Here is a 21,275-nt window from a genome sequence, read left to right as displayed (position 1 = left end):
TCTCCCTCTCTGTAACTGTCCTTCAACTATCCATCTCCCTCTCTGTAACTGTCTTTCAACTATCCATCTCCCTCTCTGTAACTGTCTTTCAACTATACATCTCCCTCTCTGTAACTGTCCTTCAACTACCATCTCCCTCTCTGTAACTGTCCTTCAACTATCCATCTCCCTCTCTGTAACTGTCCTTCAACTATCCATCTCCCTCTCTGTAACTGTCCTTCAACTATCCATCTCCCTCTCTGTAACTGTCCTTCAACTACCATCTCCCTCTCTGTAACTGTCCTTCAACTACCCATCTCCCTCTCTGTAACTGTCCTTCAACTACCCATCTCCCTCTCTGTAACTGTCCTTCAACTACCCATCTCCCTCTCTGTAACTGTCCTTCAACTATCCATCTCCCTCTCTGTAACTGTCCTTCAACTATCCATCTCCCTCTCTGTAACTGTCTTTCAACTATCCATCTCCCTCTCTGTAACTGTCTTTCAACTATCCATCTCCCTCTCTGTAACTGTCTTTCAACTATCCATCTCCCTCTCTGTAACTGTCTTTCAACTATCCATCTCCCTCTCTGTAACCGTCTTTCAACTATCCATCTCCCTCTCTGTAACTGTCCTTCAACTATCCATCTCCCTCTCTGTAACTGTCCTTCAACTACCATCTCCCTCTCTGTAATTGTCCTTCAACTATCCATCTCCCTCTCTGTAACTGTCCTTCAACTATCCATCTCCCTCTCTGTAACTGTCTTTCAACTACCATCTCCCTCTCTGTAACTGTCTTTCAACTATCCATCTCCCTCTCTGTAACTGTCCTTCAACTACCCATCTCCCTCTCTGTAACTGTCTTTCAACTATCCATCTCCCTCTCTGTAACTGTCTTTCAACTACCCATCTCCCTCTCTGTAACTGTCTTTCAACTATCCATCTCCCTCTCTGTAACTGTCTTTCAACTACCCATCTCCCTCTCTGTAACTGTCTTTCAACTACCCATCTCCCTCTCTGTAACTGTCTTTCAACTACCCATCTCCATCTCTGTAACTGTCCTATCATAAATGTTTTGGTACATTTTGTATTGTTTTATGTTGTAGTCATGTAGCACAGACTCTTATCCAGAGTAACAAATAGTCAGTGCATTAAACTTTCAGTATTGAATTTGTTTAATAAAATGAATGAGCTCTCTGTTCCAGGTGATGAGAGATGGGTCGTCAGAGATCCTCAACAAGCTGTATGACACAGCTATGGACAAGCTAGAGGGCACCAAGAGAGACTATGAGGCTTTGAGGAAGAGGTACAACGACAAGACACCATATATCATTTAATTGTTATATTACTATATTGTACTAGTGACCCTGTGTTGATGGGCACGTATGTCGACCCCCCCCCCCCAAGGGAGCTAGCCTTCTTGGAGCCGTTGATAGCATGCAGGACTCCAGTCCAGAAGGTTGTGGACGAGCTCACTCTCCCTTGGTGTTTCATTATATTATTCTAGGTACAATGAGAAGACTGCCAACCACAACACAGACCTGAGTCGTCTGGAGCAGGCAGATGAGGAGAACAGGAGGCTACAGAAACAGGTGGATATGTTGTTGAAGCAGAGAGACGCTGCTGCACACTACCAACAACAGTACTCTACCTCTATGAGGAGGTAAGAGAGACACACACACACACACACACACACACACACACACACACACGGAGGTCAACTTTAATTGCCTGTCTATATAATAGGGTTGGGAATTGCCAGGGACCTCACGATACAATATTATCACCATACTTAGGTGCCGATATGTATTGTGTTTTATTTTTATTTACCCTTACCCTTATTATTTATACTTATTTTACCAGGTAAGTTTTTTTTCTTTCACCTTTATTTAACCAGGTAGGCAAGTTGAGAACAAGTTCTCATTTACAATTGCGACCTGGCCAAGATAAAGCAAAGCAGTTTGACACATACAACAACACAGAGTTACACATGGAGTAAAACAAACATAGTCAATAATATAGTAGAAAAATAAGTCTATATACAAAGTGAGCAAATGAGGTGAGATAAGGGAGGTAAAGGCAAAAAAGGCCATGGTGGCAAAGTAAATACAATATAGCAAGTAAAACACTGGAATGGTAGATTTGCAGTGGAAGAAAGTGCAAAGTAGAAATAGAAATAATGGGGTGCAAAGGAGCAAAATAAATAAATAAATACAGTAGGGGAAGAGGTAGTAGTTTGGGCTAAATTATGGATGGGCTATGTACAGGTGCAGTGATCTGTGAGCTGCTCTGACAGCTGGGGCTTAAAGCTAGTGAGGGAGATAAGTGTTATGGTAGTATATAGGGCTTTGGTGACAAAACGGATGGCACTGTGATAGACTGCATCCACTTTGTTGAGTAGGGTATTGGAGGCTACTTTATAGATGACATCGCCAAAGTCGAGGATCGGTAGGATGGTCAGTTTTACGAGGGTATGTTTGGCAGCATGAGTGAAAGATGCTTTGTTGCGAAATAGGAAGCCAATACTAGATTTAACTTTGGATTGGAGATGTTTGATGTGAGTCTGGAAGGAGAGTTTACAGTCTAACCAGACACCTAGGTATTTGTAGTTGTCCACATATTCTAAGTCAGAACCGTCCAGAGTAGTGATGCTGGACGGGCGGGCAGGTGCAGGCAGCGATCGGTTGAAGAGCATGCATTTAGTTTTACTTGTATTTAAGAGCAGTTGGAGGCCACGGAAGGAGAGTTGTATGGCATTAAAGCTCGTCTGGAGGTTAGTTAACACAGTGTCCAAAGAAGGGCCAGAAGTATACAGAATGGTGTCGTCTGTTTAGAGGTGGATCAGAGAATCACCAGCAGCAAGAGCGACATCATTGATGTATACAGAGAAAAGAGTCGGCCCAAGAATTTAACCCTGTGGCACCCCCATAGAGACTGCCAGAGGCCCGGACAACAGGCCCTCCGATTTGACACACTGAACTCTGTCAGAGAAGTAGTTGGTGAACCAGGCGAGGCAATCATTTGAGAAACCAAGTTAGCTGAGAACACATTCTCATTTACAGCAACCACCTGGGGAATAGTTACAGGGGAGAGGAGGGCGGATCAATGAACCAATTGGAAGCATGGGATGGTTAGGTGGCCAAGATGGTATGAAGGCCAGATTGGGAATTTACCCAGGACACCAGGGTTAACCCCTCTACTCTTACAACAAGTGCCATGGGATCTTTAGTGACCACAGAGAGTCAGGACACCTGTTTAACTTCCCATCTAAAAAGAGGCACCCTACACAGGGCAATGTCCCCAATCACTGCCCTGGGGCATTGGGATATTTTATTTTAGCCCAGAGGAAAGAATGCCTCCTCCTGGCCCGCCAACACCACCTCCAGCTAGCGGTAGCTAATGCTACCTAGCAAAAATAAATAAATCAAAACTTGGAGTCAATAATATCGTCCAAAATAATTTTATGCTATGTAGCCATCTGTTTTTTTACCCCCATCATTACTGCATAAGTGTTCATAAGTGTTCATAAATCACTCAGAAGTGCTTGTAGTAATTCAATCCAGAGGAGATGAAGGCCTGTGACTGCAGATCTATGCTACTTAGTCTAAGAGTTTCCTTTGTGATGCCGACTGTCCAAGCCTCATCATTTGTAGCTTTTTTTTTATCAGATGTTGCTCTATTTTTACCAAGTTATTTTTACTGTGAGCTGTTTTATGTCTTCTCATTCACATAAAAGGGCTGCTGTTTGTTTGTATCGTGCTTCATCCCCTTATCTCCGTGTCTCTCCTGTCACTTCAACTATCGTCTTCTAGTTTCACCTCTCTCCCCCCTGTCCTGTCACTTCAACTATCGTCTTCTAGTTTCACCTCTCTCCCCCTGTCCTGTCACTTCAACTATCGTCTTCTAGTTTCACCTCTCTCCCCCCTGTCCTGTCACTTCAACTATCCTCTTCTAGTTTCACCTCTCTCCCCCTGTCCTGTCACTTCAACTATCGTCTTCTAGTTTCACCTCTCTCCCCCCTGTCCTGTCACTTCAACTATCGTCTTCTAGTTTCACCTCTCTCCCCCCTGTCCTGTCACTTCAACTATCGTCTTCTAGTTTCACCTCTCTCCCCCCTGTCCTGTCACTTCAACTATCGTCTTCTAGTTTCACCTCTCTCCCCCCTGTCCTGTCACTTCAACTATCGTCTTCTAGTTTCACCTCTCTCCCCCCTGTCCTGTCACTTCAACTATCGTCTTCTAGTTTCACCTCTCTCCCCCCTGTCCTGTCACTTCAACTATCGTCTTCTAGTTTCACCTCTCTCCCCCCTGTCCTGTCACTTCAACTATCGTCTTCTAGTTTCACCTCTCTCCCCCCTGTCCTGTCACTTCAACTATCGTCTTCTAGTTTCACCTCTCTCCCCCCTGTCCTGTCACTTCAACTATCGTCTTCTAGTTTCACCTCTCTCCCCCCTGTCCTGTTACTGTGTCAGGTTTGACTCTACCTCTCTCCCCCCTGTCCTGTTACTGTGTCAGGTTTGACTCTACCTCTCTCCCCCCTGTCCTGTCACTGTGTCAGGTTTGACTCTACCTCTCCCCCTGTCCTGTTACTGTGTCAGGTTTGACTCTACCTCTCCCCCCTGTCCTGTTACTGTGTCAGGTTTGACTCTACCTCTCTCCCCCCTCTCCTGTTACTGTGTCAGGTTTGACTCTACCTCTCTCCCCTGTCCTGTTACTGTGTCAGGTTTGACTCTACCTCTCCCCCTGTCCTGTTACTGTGTCAGGTTTGATTCTACCTCTCCCCCCTGTCCTGTTACTGTGTCAGGTTTGACTCCACCTCTCCCCCCTGTCCTGTTACTGTGTCAGGTTTGACTCTACCTCTCTCCCCCCTCTCCTGTTACTGTGTCAGGTTTGACTCTACCTCTCCCCCTGTCCTGTTACTGTGTCAGGTTTGACTCTACCTTTCCCCCCTGTCCTGTTACTGTGTCAGGTTTGACTCTACCTCTCCCCCTGTCCTGTTACTGTGTCAGGTTTGACTCCACCTCTCTCCCCCTATCCTGTTACTGTGTCAGGTTTGACTCTACCTCTCTCCCCCTGTCCTGTTACTGTGTCAGGTTTGACTCTACCTCTCTCCCCCCTGTCCTGTTACTGTGTCAAGTTTGACTCCACCTCTCTCCCCCCTGTCCTGTTAGTGTGTCAGGTTTGACTCCACCTCTCCCCCCCCTGTCCTGTTACTGTGTCAGGTTTGACTCTACCTCTCCCCCCCTGTCCTGTTACTGTGTCAGGTTTGACTCTACCTCTCCCCCTGTCCTGTTACTGTGTCAGGTTTGACTCTACCTCTCCCCCCCTGTCCTGTTACTGTGTCAGGTTTGACTCTACCTCTCTCCCCCCTGTCCTGTTACTGTGTCAGGTTTGACTCTACCTCTCCCCCCCTGTCCTGTTACTGTGTCAGGTTTGACTCTACCTCTCTCCCCCCTGTCCTGTTACTGTGTCAGGTTTGACTCCACCTCTCTCCCCCCTGTCCTGTTACTGTGTCAGGTTTGACTCTACCTCTCTCCCCCCTGTCCTGTTACTGTGTCAGGTTTGACTCCACCTCTCTCCCCCTGTCCTGTTACTGTGTCAGGTTTGACTCTACCTCTCTCCCCCTGTCCTGTTACTGTGTCAGGTTTGACTCTACCTCTCCCCCCCCTGTCCTGTTACTGTGTCAGGTTTGACTCTACCTCTCTCCCCCTGTCCTGTTACTGTGTCAGGTTTGACTCTACCTCTCTCCCCCCTGTCCTGTTACTGTGTCAGGTTTGACTCTACCTCTCTCCCCCCTGTCCTGTTACTGTGTCAGGTTTGACTCCACCTCTCTCCCCCTGTCCTGTTAGTGTGTCAGGTTTGACTCCACCTCTCTCCCCCTGTCCTGTTACTGTGTCAGGTTTAACTCCACCTCTCTCCCCCCTGTCCTGTTACTGTGTCAGGTTTGACTCTACCTCTCTCCCCCCTGTCCTGTTACTGTGTCAGGTTTGACTCCACCTCTCTCCCCCTGTCCTGTTACTGTGTCGGGTTTGACTCTACCTTTCCCCCCTGTCCTGTTACTGTGTCAGGTTTGACTCCACCTCTCCCCCCCCTGTCCTGTTACTGTGTCAGGTTTGACTCTACCTCTCCCCCCCTGTCCTGTTACTGTGTCAGGTTTGACTCCACCTCTCTCCCCTGTCCTGTTACTGTGTCAGGTTTGACTCTACCTCTCCCCCCTGTCCTGTTACTGTGTCAGGTTTGACTCTACCTCTCTCCCCCCTGTCCTGTTACTGTGTCAGGTTTGACTCTACCTCTCTCCCCCCTGTCCTGTTACTGTGTCAGGTTTGACTCTACCTCTCTCCCCCCTGTCCTGTTACTGTGTCAGGTTTGACTCCACCTCTCTCCCCCTGTCCTGTTACTGTGTCAGGTTTGACTCTACCTCTCCCCCCTGTCCTGTTACTGTGTCAGGTTTGACTCCACCTCTCTCCCCCTGTCCTGTTACTGTGTCAGGTTTGACTCCACCTCTCTCCCCCCTGTCCTGTTACTGTGTCAGGTTTGACTCTACCTCTCCCCCCTGTCCTGTTACTGTGTCAGGTTTGACTCTACCTCTCCCCCCTGTCCTGTTACTGTGTCAGGTTTGACTCCACCTCTCTCCCCTGTCCTGTTACTGTGTCAGGTTTGACTCCACCTCTCTCCCCTGTCCTGTTACTGTGTCAGGTTTGACTCCACCTCTCTCCCCTGTCCTGTTACTGTGTCAGGTTTGACTCTACCTCTCCCCCCTGTCCTGTTACTGTGTCAGGTTTGACTCTACCTCTCTCCCCCCTGTCCTGTTACTGTGTCAGGTTTGACTCCACCTCTCTCCCCCTGTCCTGTAACTGTGTCAGGTTTGACTCTACCTCTCCCCCCTGTCCTGTTACTGTGTCAGGTTTGACTCTACCTCTCTCCCCCCTGTCCTGTTACTGTGTCAGGTTTGACTCTACCTCTCCCCCTGTCCTGTTACTGTGTCAGGTTTGACTCTACCTCTCCCCCCTGTCCTGTTACTGTGTCAGGTTTGACTCTACCTCTCCCCCCTGTCCTGTTACTGTGTCAGGTTTGACTCTACCTCTCTCCCCCCTGTCCTGTTACTGTGTCAGGTTTGACTCTACCTCTCTCCCCCTGTCCTGTTACTGTGTCAGGTTTGACTCTACCTCTCCCCCCTGTCCTGTTACTGTATCAGGTTTGACTCTACCTCTCCCCCCTGTCCTGTTACTGTGTCAGGTTTGACTCTACCTCTCCCCCCTGTCCTGTTACTGTGTCAGGTTTGACTCTACCTCTCCCCCTGTCCTGTTACTGTGTCAGGTTTGACTCTACCTCTCCCCCCTGTCCTGTTACTGTGTCAGGTTTGACTCCACCTCTCTCCCCCCTGTCCTGTTACTGTGTCAGGTTTGACTCTACCTCTCCCCCCCCTGTCCTGTTACTGTGTCAGGTTTGACTCTACCTCTCCCCCCTGTCCTGTTACTGTGTCAGGTTTGACTTTACCTCTCCCCCTGTCCTGTTACTGTGTCAGGTTTGACTCGACCCAGGTGGAGCTGTCGAAGGCTGCAGTGCAGAACAAGGAGCTACAGAGAGAGATGGAGCGGCTGCAGACAGAATCCACACGGCTGAAGACCCAGCAGCTGAAGGCCGTTAAGGACTGTGAGAAGTACAAGGAGGAGAGGGACTCGGTCTTCAATGAGTACAGACTCATCATGAGTGAGAGGGACCAGGTCAGAGAGAGATATTTTTACTTTACTAGGTTTATTGGATAGGGACAATGCACATTTCTATACATTTGCCAGATTTAGCCAGGAGGCTTTTTTCCTTCTGTATAAATACTACATAAAGTATAATAGTAATACCGTAATACAGCTGTAATGCAGTAAAGTGTATTGTCTGTATTTGTGTGGAGCAGGTGATCACGGAGGTGGACAAGCTACAGACAGGGCTGGAGGTGGCTGAGGCCAAACTGAAGAACACCTCGTCAGAGAAAAGGATGACCAGCGAAGAGTTGGAGGCACTACGTCAGGTAAGGCAATACCTCAATCTGTACCTCAATCTGTATGTAGTGTTACGGCAGGTACACACTCAGAAATAAGGGTACGGTATTGTTCCCTGGGGTACCAAAAGATCAGTATACTGTACACATAATGTACCTTCAGAGGTACATGTAGTATGATCTCGCATGGTACTGTTCGGTACCTTTTAGGGCACATGTGTGGATAATCTAGTATAATGGTAGATTTTTCTACCCAATGTTTTTATATAAAGGTGCAATCATCACACTTTCATTCTCAATGAACGGTGAAGGTAAATCTCCATTTCCAAGGGTACAAACGTATTTTGTCTACCCTCAGTTCTTGATGGTACTGATCTGTAGCTTTGCTTAGCAGAATTGTTGCCACTTAAAAGGAATTAACGGCTTTGTCACGGTGGTGGTACCCTAAAAAGGCAAATTTGTACCATAATCATTATCATGTTTCCCAGCATGCTCTACTGCAGGTAGATTTTTTTTTAAGAATTGTTTTAATATCTGTATTTTTGCATTTACTTTGACTGATTAATCTTATGCTACATAAAGATAATTAATATACAGTTTTCTCAACTAATCCAATCAGTTAGTTAGATTTATTGCACCCGTTACTGAAATGGTTGTTCCAGTTTAAATGGTTTGGTAGTCTCCTTTATCATGTTCCTAACCCTGTCAGTCATTCTGAATGCAGATTGCAAGTGAATAACAATTCCAACTTTTGGCTATCCTAACTCTGGCTTGATTCCAATAGGAATTACACATCAATTTCCAAGCCAGCATAATGTGACTTACAGGCCTGATGTGGCAAGTAAACCAGGAATTTCAGGCCACTGTAGGGTACAACTAGGTATTAAAATAAGGCCTTATGAGGTAGTGGGAGGAGCTATAGGTGGACGGGGTAATTGTAGTGGCATGAATGGAACGGTATCAAACACATGGAAACCACATGTTCGACTCCATTTCATTTATCCCATTCCAGCCATTACAATGAGCCCGCCCTCCTATGGCTCCTCCCACCAGCCTCCACTGATATGTATATATTGTCATAAATTATAACATTCGCCTTGAAACTCACTTGGTGAAAATGAGGCCCAGAAGAGGAAGGAAGGGAGGGAATCTGATTTCATTGGTCCTCAACTTGCGGTTCCGACACTTTCTTCAGGATAAATGGAGCTAGCCCTGAGTTAGCCTTCCCTGGAGAAGGTTAGTTCTGAAGCACTACAGTGACAAGCAATTGTACCCCTTTCAGAACAAATGTAAATGTCATTTTGTTTGTGTCAGGCCAGGTAAGGTTCAATATGCGCAGAATGCATGGCTGAAATGTCCTCTTGGTTGATCTTATGTGTGCTGATTCAGAGTCATGGTGCTAATTTGTTATTTAAAACGATATAGGAAACACGTCAATAACAGAGAATCAATTAGGTGCCATTTAAATGTATGAAACACCTGAATGTATAAGCTAGTTTGCAAGCCTTCCAAGTCTTGCACGTCTGCATCCTATTATAAAAGACAAAGGCCATGCCATGATAGAAACACCAATAACAAGGTTGACAAATGACCAGGACATCAAGGATATCATGATATGGCTCTTTTTGTTGTTGTTGTCACTTGAAGTTTCTGAGCTAATTGCTCTCTTCTTTGTGCTGAAGGAGCTTGGCTCGGCGCTGATCGACCGAGACAGAGCTATCTGTGAGAAGAATGAGCTGCTGGAGAAGTGCTGCCACGAGGTGAAGGACAAGGCTGAGGCCCAGAAGGAGTTGAGCCAGGCCTGTAAAGACATCCAGACGATCCGGGAGGAGAGAGATGTGGCCCGCAAGGAGAGGACAGAGGCCATCATACAGAGAGACCAGCTACTGAGAGAATACTACCAGACTAGACAGGTAACACACACACACCTGAGACAGGCTAGACAGGTCATACAGGCTAGACAGGTCATACAGGCTAGACAGGTCATACAGGCTAGACAGGTCATACAGGCTAGACAGGTCATACAGGCTAGACAGGCCAGACAGGCCATACAGGCCAGACAGACCATACAGGCCAGACAGACCATACAGGCCAGACAGACCATACAGGCCAGACAGACCATACAGGCTAGACAGACCATACAGGCCAGACAGACCATACAGGCCAGGCAGGCCAGACAGGCAATACAGGCTAGGCAGGCCAGACAGACCATACAGGCTAGACAGGCCATACAGACCATACAGGCCATACAGACCATACAGGCCAGACAGACTAGACAGGCCATACAGACCATACAGGCCAGACAGACCATACAGGCCAGACAGACCATACAGGCCAGGCAGGCCAGACAGGCAATACAGGCTAGGTAGGCCAGACAGACCATACAGGCTAGACAGGCCACACAGACCATACAGGCCATACAGACCATACAGGCCAGACAGACCATACAGGCCAGACAGACCATACAGGCCAGACAGACCATACAGACCATACAGGCCAGACAGACCATACAGGCCAGACAGATAATACAGGCCAGACAGATAATACAGGCTAGACAGACCATACAGGCTAGACAGACCATACAGGCTAGACAGACCATACAGGCCAGACAGGTCATACAGGCTAGACAAACCATACAGGCCAGACAGACCACCATACAGGCCAGACAGACCACCAGACAGACCACCATACAGGCCAGACAGACCACCATACAGGCCAGACAGACCACCATACAGGCCAGACAGGCCACCAGACAGGCCACCATACAGGCCAGACAGGCCACCATACAGGCCAGACAGGCCACCATACAGGCCAGACAGGCCACCGTACAGGCCAGACAGGCCACCGTACAGGCCAGACAGGCCACCATACAGGCCAGACAGGCCACCATACAGGCAATACAGGCCATACAGACCATACAGGCCATACAGACCATACAGGCTAGATAGACCATACAGGCTAGATAGACCATACAGGCTAGATAGGCCATACAGGCCATATAGGCCATACAGGCCATACAGGCTAGACAGGCCAGACAAGTCATACAGGCCAGACAAGCCATACAGGCCAGACAGACCATACAGGCCAGACAGACCATACAGGCTAGACAGACCATACAGGCCAGACAGACCATACAGGCTAGACAGACCATACAGGCCATACAGACCATACAGACCATACAGGCCATACAGACCATACAGGCCATACAGGCCATACAGGCCATACAGACCATACAGGCCATACAGGCCAGACAGGCCAGACAGGCCATACAGGCCAGACAGGCCAGGCAGGCAATACAGGCCAGACAGGCTAGGCAGGCCAGACAGACCATACAGGCTAGACAAGCCATACAGACCATACAGGCCATACAGACCATACAGGCCAGACAGACCATACAGGCTAGACAGACCATACAGGCTAGACAGGCCATACAGGCCAGACAGGCCAGGCAGGCCAGACAGGCAGGCCAGACAGGCAATACAGGCCAGACAGGCTAGGCAGGCCAGACAGACCATACAGGCCATACAGGCCAAACAGACCATACAAGCCAGACAGACCCTACAGGCCAGACAGACCCTACAGGCTAGACAGACCCTACAGGCTAGACAGACCATACAGGCCAGACAGGTCATACAGGCCAGACAGGTCATACAGGCTAGACAGGTCATACAGGCTAAACAAACCATACAGGCCAGACAGGCCACCATACAGGCCAGACAGGCCACCATACAGGCCAGACAGGCCACCATACAGGCTAGACAGGCCATACAGGCTAGACAGGATTGATTGAATAATAATAGAGAGACGTGATTGTATACAAATGTAAGCAAGGCTTGAAATGATTATGCTTTAGTCAAATATTCTAACAGTTTGGGCTTCTTGCGGTCAACCTGCAATCTACAAATGATTTGAAATGATGTCCCGGCCTGCCGACTGTGTGCTCAAGAAAGAAATCGTCCCGAGGCTGAATCTAGTTGATGATCCCTGCTGTATACTGTAGTTGGTTGGTTATAGTTTATAGTCTTTCTGTGTTGAGGTGAAGATAAAGACTAATGCATTCATCTTATTCTTAGCATTACCTGAAATCATATTATCCCATACTGTACTCTCTGAATCCCCTCTGCAGATACTGCTGAAACTCTTCTCCATGGCTCTTACAACACATTTGTCCCAGCATCATTTCATTTTGTGTCAAGCTTTCTCTCTCTGATTGTCTTGTAGAATTTCCTACAGAGGTAGAAGTCAAAAGATCCCTACATTATGAAATTATCAGCAATTGAAGTGGAAGGCATTTCTCTGACTTTGACACATAGTGGGTATAAAAGTGCTGCCTGCCGCTATACAAAGCACTTCATTACTGCCCAACAGCCACAGTAAACACAGGAAATGGAACGGGATTGATTTACTTCACTACTACTATTGCTCATCATCACTTCCCCAGTATCAGTGTTACACTTTGAAGCATGCAGAGAGGTTGAAACATAGGATGTGTCCCAAATCGCACCCTATTCCATATATATATATATATAAACTCAGCAAAAAAAGAAATGTCCTCTCGCTGTCAACGTTTATATTCAGCACATTTAACGTGTGTAAATATTTGTATGAACATAACAAGATTCAACAACTGAGACATGGACTGAACAAGTTCCACAGACATGTGACTAACAGAAATTGAATAATGTGTCCCTGAACAAAGGGGGGAGGTCAAAAGTAACAGTCAGTATCTGGTGTGGCCACCAGCTGCATTAAGTACTGCAGTGCATCTCCTCCTCATGGACTGCACCAGATTTGCCAGTTCTTGCTGTGAGATGTTACCCCACTCTTCCACCAAGGCACCTGCAAGTTCCCGGACATTTCTGGGGGGAATGGCCCTAGCCCTCACCCTCCGATCCAACAGGTCCCAGACGTGCCCAATGGGATTGAGATCTGGGCTCTTCGCTGGCCATGGCAGAACACTGACATTCCTGTCTTGCAGGAAATCATGCACAGAATGAGCAGTATGGTTGGTGGCATTGTCATGCTGGAGGGTCATGTCAGGATGAGCCTGCAGGAAGGGTACCACATGAGGGAGGATGATTTCTTCCCTGTAACGCACAGCATTGAGATTGCCTGCAATGACAACAAGCTCAGTCCGATGATGCTGTGACACACCGCCCCAGACCATGACGGACCCTCCACCTCCAAATCGATCCCGCTCCATAGTGCAGGCCTCGGTGTAACGCTCATTCCTTCGACGATAAACGTGAATCTGACCATCACTCCTGGTGAGACAAAACCACGACTCGTCAGTGAAGAGCACTTTTTGCCAGTCCTGTCTGGTCTAGCGACGGTGGGTTTGTGCCCATAGGCGACATTGTTGCCGGTGATGTCTGGTGAGGACCTGTCTTACAACAGGCCTACAAGCCCTCAGTCCAGCCTCTCAGCCTATTGAGGGCAGTCTGAGCACTGATTGTGCGTTCCTGGTGTAACTTGGGCAGTTGTTGTTGCCATCCTGTACCTGTCCCGCAGGTGTGATGTTCGGATGTACCGATCCTGTGCAGGTGTTGTTACACGTGGTCTGCCACTGCGAGGATGATCAGCTGTCCATCCTGTCTCCCTGTAGCGCTGTCTTAGGTATCTCACAGTACAGACATTGCAATTTATTGCCCTGGCCACATCTGCAGTCCTCATGCCTCCTTGTAGCATGCCTAAGGCACGTTCACACAGATGAGCAGGGACCCTGGGCATCTTTCTTTTGGTGTTTTTCAGAGTCAGTAGAAAGGCCTCTTTAGTGTCCTAAGTTTTCATAACTGTGACCTTAATTTCATACTGTCTGTTAGCTGTTAGTGTCTTAACGACCGTTCCACAGGTGCATGTTCATTCATTGTTTATGGTTCATTGAACAAGCATGGGAAACAGTGTTTACACCCTTTACAATGAAGATCTGTGAAGTTATTTGGATTTTTACTAATTATCTTTGAAAGACAGGGTCCTGAAAAAGGGACGTTTATTTTTTTGCTGAGTTATATATATATATATATATATATATATATATATATATATATATATATATACACTGCTCAAAAAATTAAAGGGAACACTTAAACAACACAATGTAACTCCAAGTCAATCACACTTCTGTGAAATAAAACTGTCCACTTAGGAAGCAACACTGATTGACAATAAATTTCACATGCTGTTGTGCAAATGGAATAGACAACAGGTGGAAATTATAGGCATTTTACATTTACATTTAAGTCATTTAGCAGACGCTCTTATCCAGAGCGACTTACAAATTGGTACATTCACCTTATGATATCCAGTGGAACAACCACTTTACAATAGTGCATCTAAATCCTTTAAGGGGGGGGGGGAGGTGGGGTTTCAGGTGTCTCCGGAAGGTGGTGATTGACTCCGCCGTCCTGGCGTCGTGAGGGAGCTTGTTCCACCATTGGGGTGCCAGAGCAGCGAACAGTTTTGACTGGGCTGAGCGGGAACTGTGCTTCCTCAGAGGTAGGGAGGCGAGCAGGCCAGAGGTGGATGAACGCAATGCCCTTGTTTGGGTGTAGGGCCTGATCAGAGCCTGAAGGTACGGAGGTGCCGTTCCCCTCACAGCTCCGTAGGCAAGCACCATGGTCTTGTAGCGGATGCGAGCTTCAACTGGAAGCCAGTGGAGAGAGCGGAGGAGCGGGGTGACGTGAGAGAACTTGGGAAGGTTGAACACCAGACGGGCTGCGGCGTTCTGGATGAGTTGTAGGGGTTTAATGGCACAGGCAGGGAGCCCAGCCAACAGCGAGTTGCAGTAATCCAGACGGAAGATGACAAGTGCCTGGATTAGGACCTGCGCCGCTTCCTGTGTGAGGCAGGGTCGTACTCTGCGAATGTTGTAGAGCATGAACCTACAGGATCGGGTCACCGCCTTGATGTTAGTGGAGAACGACAGGGTGTTGTCCAGGGTCACGCCAATTAGCAAGACACCCCCAATAAAGGAGTGGTTCTGCAGGTGGTGACCACAGACCACTTCTCAGTTCCTATGCTTCCTGGCTGATGTTTTGGTCACTTTTGAATGCTGGCGGTGCTTTCACTCTAGTGGTAGCATGAGACGGAGTCTACAACCCACACACGTGGCTCAGGTAGTGCAGCTCATCCAGGATGGCACATCAATGCGAGCTGTGGCAAGAAGGTTTGCTGTGTCTGTCAGCGTAGTGTCCAGAGCATGGAGGCGCTACCAGGAGACAGGCCAGTACATCAGGAGACGTGGAGGAGGCCGTAGGAGGGCAACAACCCAGCAGCAGGACCGCTACCTCCGCCTTTGTGCAAAGAGGAGCAGGAGGAGCACTGCCAGAGCCCTGCAAAATGACCTCCAGCAGGCCACAAATGTGCATGTGTCTGCTCAAACGGTCAGAAACAGACTCCATGAGGGTGGTATGAGGGCCCGACGTCCACAGGTGGGGGTTGTGCTTACAGCCCAACACCGTGCAGGACGTTTGGCATTTGCCAGAGAACACCAAGATTGGCAAATTCGCCACTGGCGCCCAGTGCTCTTCACAGATAAAAGCAGGTTCACACTGAGCACATGTGACAGAGTCTGGAGACGCCGTGGAGAACGTTCTGCTGCCTGCAACATCCTCCAGCATGACCGATTTGGCGGTGGGTCAGTCATGGTGTGGGGTGGCATTTCTTTGGGGGGCCGCACAGCCCTCCATGTGCTCGCCAGAGGTAGCCTGACTGCCATTAGGTACCGAGATGAGATCCTCAGACCCCTTGTGAGACCATATGCTGGTGCGGTTGGCCCTGGGTTCCTCCTAATGCAAGACAATGCTAGACCTCATGTGGCTGGAGTGTGTCAGCAGTTCCTGCAAGAGGAAGGCATTGATGCTATGGACTGGCCCACCTGTTCCCCAGACCTGAATCCAATTGAGCACATCTGGGACATCATGTCTCGCTCCATCCACCAACGCCACGTTGCACCACAGACTGTCCAGGAGTTGGCGGATGCTTTAGTCCAGGTCTGGGAGGAGATCCCTCAGGAGACCATCCGCCACCTCATCAGGAGCATGCCCAGGCGTTGTAGGGAGGTCATACAGGCACGTGGAGGCCACACACACTACTGAGCCTCATTTTGACTTGTTTTAAGGACATTACATCAAAGTTGGATCAGCCTGTAGTGTGGTTTTCCACTTTAATTTTGAGTGTGACTCCAAATCCAGACATCCATGTGTTGATAAATTGGATTTCCATTGATTCTTTTTGTGTGATTTTGTTGTCAGCACATTCAACTATGTAAAGAAAAAAGTATTTAATAAGATTATTTCTTTCATTCAGATCTAGGATGTGTTGTTTAAGTGTTCCCTTTATTTTTTTGAGCAGTATACATACACATACACCTCAGCCAAATACATTTAAACTCAGTTTTAATCCTAGTAAAAATTCCCTGTCTTAGGTCAGTTAGGATCACCACTTTATTTTAAGAATGTGAAATGTCAGAATAATAGTAGAGAGAATTATTTATTTCAGCTTTTATTTCTTTCATCACATTCCCAGTGGGTCAGAAGTTTACATGCACTCAATTAGTATTTGGTAGCATTGCCTTTAAATAGCTTAACTTGGGTCAAACGTTTCAGGTAGCCTTCCACACACAAGCTTCCCTCAATAGGTTGGGTGATTTTTGGCCCATTCCTCCTGACAAAGCTGGTGTAACTGAGTCAGGTTTGTAGGCCTCCTTGCTCGCACACGCTTTTCAGTTCTGCCCACAAATGTTCTATTTTCTACTGAATATCTACAGTGCATTCGGAAAGAATTCAGACCCCTTGACTTTTTCCACATTTTGTTACGTTACAGCCTTATTCTAAAATGGATTCAAAAATTTTTTTATCTCATCAATCTACACACAATACCCCATGATGTCAAAGCAAAATTTGAGCAAATTCATAAAAAAACAAAAAACAGAAATATCACATTTACATAAGTATTCCAACCCTTTACTCAATACTTTGTTGAAGCACTTGTGGCAGCAATTTCAGCCTCGAATCTTGGGTTTGACACTTCAAGCTTGGCACACCTGTATTCGGGGAGTTTCTCCCATTCTTCTCTGCAGATTTTCAAACTCTGTCAGGTTGTATGGGGAGCGACGCTGCACAGCTATTTTCAGGTCTCTCCAGAGATGTTTGGTCGGGTTGAAGTCCGGGCTCTGGCGGGGCCACTCAAGGACATTCAGAGACTTGTCCCAAAGCCACTCCTGCGTTGTCTTGGATGTGGGCTTAGGGTCATTGTCCTGTTGGAAGGTGAACCTTCGCCCCAGTCTGAGGACTTAAGCGGTCTGGAGCAAGTTTTCATCAAGGATCTCTCTGTACTTTGCTCCATTCATCTTTCCCTTGATCCTGACTAGTCTCTCAGTCCCTGCCGCTGAAAAACATCCCCACAGCATGATGCTGCCACAACCATGCTTCACTGTAGGGATGGTGCCAGGTTTCCTCCAGATTCAGGCCAAAGAATTCAATCATCAGACCAGAGAATCTTAAGAAAATAAATTGTTATCCCAAATTTCATGATATCCAATTGGTAATTACAGTCTTGTCCCATCGCTGCAACTCCCACATGGAGTCGGGTGAGGCCAAGGTCAAGAGCCATGCCTCCTCCGAAACACAACCCTGCCAAGCCACACTGCTTGCTTAACCACTCTACCATAAAGGCCTTATTGGTGGAGTGCTGCAGAGATGGTTGTCCTTCCATCTCCACAGATAAGGTCCTCCCATCTCCACAGATAAACTCTGGAGCTCTGTCAGAGTGACCATCAGGTTCTTGGCCACCTCCCTGACCAAGGCTCTTCTCCCCGATTGCTCAGTTGGCTGGGCGGACAGCTCTAGGAAGAGTCTTGGTGGTTTCAAACTTCTTCCATTTAAGAATGATGGAGGCCACTGTGTTCTTGGGAACCTTCAATGCTGTAGACATTTTTTGGTACCCTTCACCAGATCTGTACCTCGACACAATCCTGTCTTGGAGCTCTACGGACAGTTCCTTTGACCTCATGGCTTGGTTTTTGCTCTGATATGCACTGTCAACTGTGGGACCTTATATAGACAGGTGTGTGCCTTTCCAAATCATGTCCAATCAATTTAATTTACCACATGTGGACTCCAATGAAGTTGTAGAAACATCTCATGGATAATCACTGGAAACAGGATGCACCTGAGCACAATTTCGATTCTCATAGCAAAGGGTCTGTTTTTTAAAAATTTGAATACATTTGCTACCATTTCTAAAAACTGTATTCGCTTTGCCATTATCGGGTATTGTGTGTAGATTGATGAGGGGAAAAAGTATTTAATCCATTTTAGAATAAGGCTGTAATGTAACAAAATGTGGAGAAAGTCAAGGGGTCTGAATACTTTCCAAATGCGCTGTATATAGGGAATAGGGTGCCATTTGGGATGCAGAAATACTGTGGTAGAATTGTCTGTCTGTCTGTCTGTCTGTCTGTCTGTCTGTCTGTCTGTCTGTCTGTCTGTCTGTCTGTCTGTCTGTCTGTCTGTCTGTCTGTCTGTCTGTGTCTGTCTGTGTCTGTCTGTCTTTAAAATGGTCCGATTCCCTGCTGCCATCGTGGTGGCTGGCTGGATAATCTTTTATGAATCCCCTGCTATGTGGCACCTGCTTGGCGGGGTTACGCTGGGTAAAGGGCACAGCACAGTGAGCAAAGCTGGAATGAAAAAAGTACAACCAGCCGTCACATCCCTGTCTGTCCCACTTCACAGCCAAATCTATAATCTAATCCATAGGATGCACTCAAACAAAATGTTACACAACAAGTCAGTTGGGGTCAATTCCATTTTCAGTTCAATCAAATCAGGAAGTTGGAATTGAAATATTAACTCTCAATTCCAGTTTTCCTATGAGGAAACACATTCACCTAATATTTTCAACTGAAAGAACTTGTGTGCTTGAAATATATAGTTTATTAGTTCCACCACCCCGTTCACGAAAACATTGCCTGGTCCGAGGAATTCCGGTTCCGATTGCGATTTGGCGTAAGCAGCATGAGTACATGGCCCCATCTTGCCTGATATCAACGGTACAGGCTGGTGGCAGTGGTGTAATGGTGTGGGGAATGTTTTCCTGGCACATGTTGGGTCCCTTGATACCAATTGAGCAACATTCCAATGCCCTGAAGAATTCAGACTGTTCTGGAGGCAAAGGGGGGTCCGACCCAGTACTAGATAGGTGTACACATAATAAACTGGCCACTGAGTGTAGTTGGTCATAAAAACAATATGTCATATAGTTGTGTATTTCCTCGCTCCGGGGTGAAGTTTCTCCTAGGTAAAGATCTAGGATAAGCTTCCCCTCCCCCAATCGTATCTTCCCCTCCCCCAATCGTATCTTCCCCTCCCCCAATCGTATCTTCCCCTCCCCCAATCGTATCTTAACCATTAGTGGGGGGGGTACTAAACTGACACAGGATCAGCATCTAGGGGCAACTTCAACCTACACCCATTTCCTCCCCATCAGAAACAAGACTCGACAACCCTGGACATGGAGCGGGCCAACAAGGAGATAGAGGTGCTGAGGAAGCAGTACGAAGCCATGTCTCAGGAGCTGAAGGAGGCGACGCAGGAAGCAGAGGTGGCTAAGTGTCGACGCGACTGGGCCTTTCAGGAGAGAGACAAGATAGTGGCAGAGAGAGAGAGTATTCGGTGAGTAGAGAGAGAATAAATAGAGAGAAACATATTGCATCCCATAGCACGTGGCCCCTAGAACCTGTCATGAAGCCAACAGGATGATCGCTAAGAAACACACTTTATATCGATATTGAAGACTCAAGGATCAGTGGCCAGTGCCGAAAATTTACAAGTGTTGAAAGGCTCGGTCTTAAATTTCCAGAGAAGAGTGGGTGATTATTGGATATTTACAGAAAATGGGACAAGCTTGAAAGGTAATGAATAAATAGATAAAGATGACGTCCTGTGTGTGTGTCTGTCAGAACGTTATGTGACAACCTGAGGAGAGAGAGGGACCGAGCGGTGAGCGACCTGGCAGATGCCTTGAGAAACCTAGATGATACCAGGAAACAGAAAAATGACGCGTCACGTGAACTTAAGGAGCTCAAGTGAGTTATTCATCCCTCCATATCCTCCATCCATCCATTTCTCCATCAATCCACATCAGAATATACACCTCTGAAAACGATTTACAGTACAGAGGAATAGAACCCTATTATTTAACTTTGCCAGTTCTGTAACTTGATTTGAAGTACTGTGGGTTTTGGTGCTCTGACAGTATTATTTACAACCAGGTTTTATTGCCACCTAGTGGTTGAAATGTGTATCTAACGACTGGCTGTCTGTACATGTACAAGTTTGTCTTCAAATGTAAAGGTTGTTTTCAAAGATTCTCTCTCTTTCTACAGAGAAAGGATTGAAGACCAGTTGGAAAAGGAGGCCAGTTTTCGTCAGCTGATGGCTCATAATTCACACGATTCAGCCATCGACACAGACTCTTTGGAGTGGGAGACGGAAGTTGTGGAGTTTGAGAAAAACAGAGTAAGTGTTTAGCGCTCACCAAGCTATTTACCTTGGCCACTTCCACATGCATTACTTTGTGCTATTGCCAAATCGAATTGAACCACAAAGAATGAATACAGTAGTAAAACAGTAGTAATATTCAGACATGGACACATTTTAGATCAGACGTGCCTTTCTAATGAGGAAAGAGTAATGCTTTATTTACGTTATTTCAGGAGCACATGGATTTAAAAGCACTTGGTTTTGACGTTGCCGAGGGGATAAATGAGCCATATTTACCAGGAGACTGTGGGATATTTGTGAGTAAGGTGGACAGAGGAGGTATTGCTGAAGGAAGGCTAAGGTAAATCACACTTAATGGCCTTCTTCCTACTTTTGAAAAACTTATTGTTATTATTAATCATCCACTGTTTACAGTTCTCCTTGGTTGCATCTTCTCTCTACAAAGTAAATTATTGTTTGCGCTTCTCTCTACAGAGTGAATGATTGGCTGTTGAAGATAAACAATGTGGACCTGACCAATAAGGACAGGAAGCAGGTTCTGAAGGCGGTGCTGAGCGGAGAAGGAGTGATCAATATGGTGGTCCGCAGGAGGAAATCTATGGGAGGACGCTTAATCACTCCTATTGAGATCAACCTCACAGGATACAAAGGTATTACTCATATACAGCAATGCCTTTTTAAAATGTTTTTTATTTCACCTTTATTTAACCAGGGAGGCCAGTTGAGAACAAGTTCTCATTTACAACTGTGACCTGGCCCAGATAAAGCAAAGCAGTGCGACAAAAACAACAACACAGAGTTA

The 21,275-nt window shown here is 47.0% G+C and overlaps 1 protein-coding gene across 3 annotated transcripts in view; it reads left to right on the top strand.

Moving 5' to 3' along the window:
• Nucleotides 1–21,275, top strand: part of LOC115153541 (disks large homolog 5) — a 120,263-nt gene that overhangs the window by 73,084 nt on the left and 25,904 nt on the right. For all 3 annotated transcript variants that reach the window (XM_029699106.1, XM_029699105.1, XM_029699104.1), the window contains exons 7-16: nt 1,184–1,284; nt 1,486–1,641; nt 7,503–7,701; nt 7,887–8,000; nt 9,653–9,883; nt 19,458–19,642; nt 19,930–20,055; nt 20,356–20,488; nt 20,686–20,813; nt 20,948–21,123. In XM_029699106.1, coding sequence (XP_029554966.1) covers nt 1,184–1,284; nt 1,486–1,641; nt 7,503–7,701; nt 7,887–8,000; nt 9,653–9,883; nt 19,458–19,642; nt 19,930–20,055; nt 20,356–20,488; nt 20,686–20,813; nt 20,948–21,123 — 1,549 coding nt within the window. The remainder of the gene's footprint in view (nt 1–1,183; nt 1,285–1,485; nt 1,642–7,502; nt 7,702–7,886; nt 8,001–9,652; nt 9,884–19,457; nt 19,643–19,929; nt 20,056–20,355; nt 20,489–20,685; nt 20,814–20,947; nt 21,124–21,275) is intronic.

Source organism: Salmo trutta, chromosome 18, assembly GCF_901001165.1.
Source record: "Salmo trutta chromosome 18, fSalTru1.1, whole genome shotgun sequence".
NCBI lineage: Eukaryota > Metazoa > Chordata > Actinopteri > Salmoniformes > Salmonidae > Salmo > Salmo trutta.
Note: the sequence above shows the minus strand (reverse complement) of the source record. Positions and strands in the feature narration are given on the sequence as shown.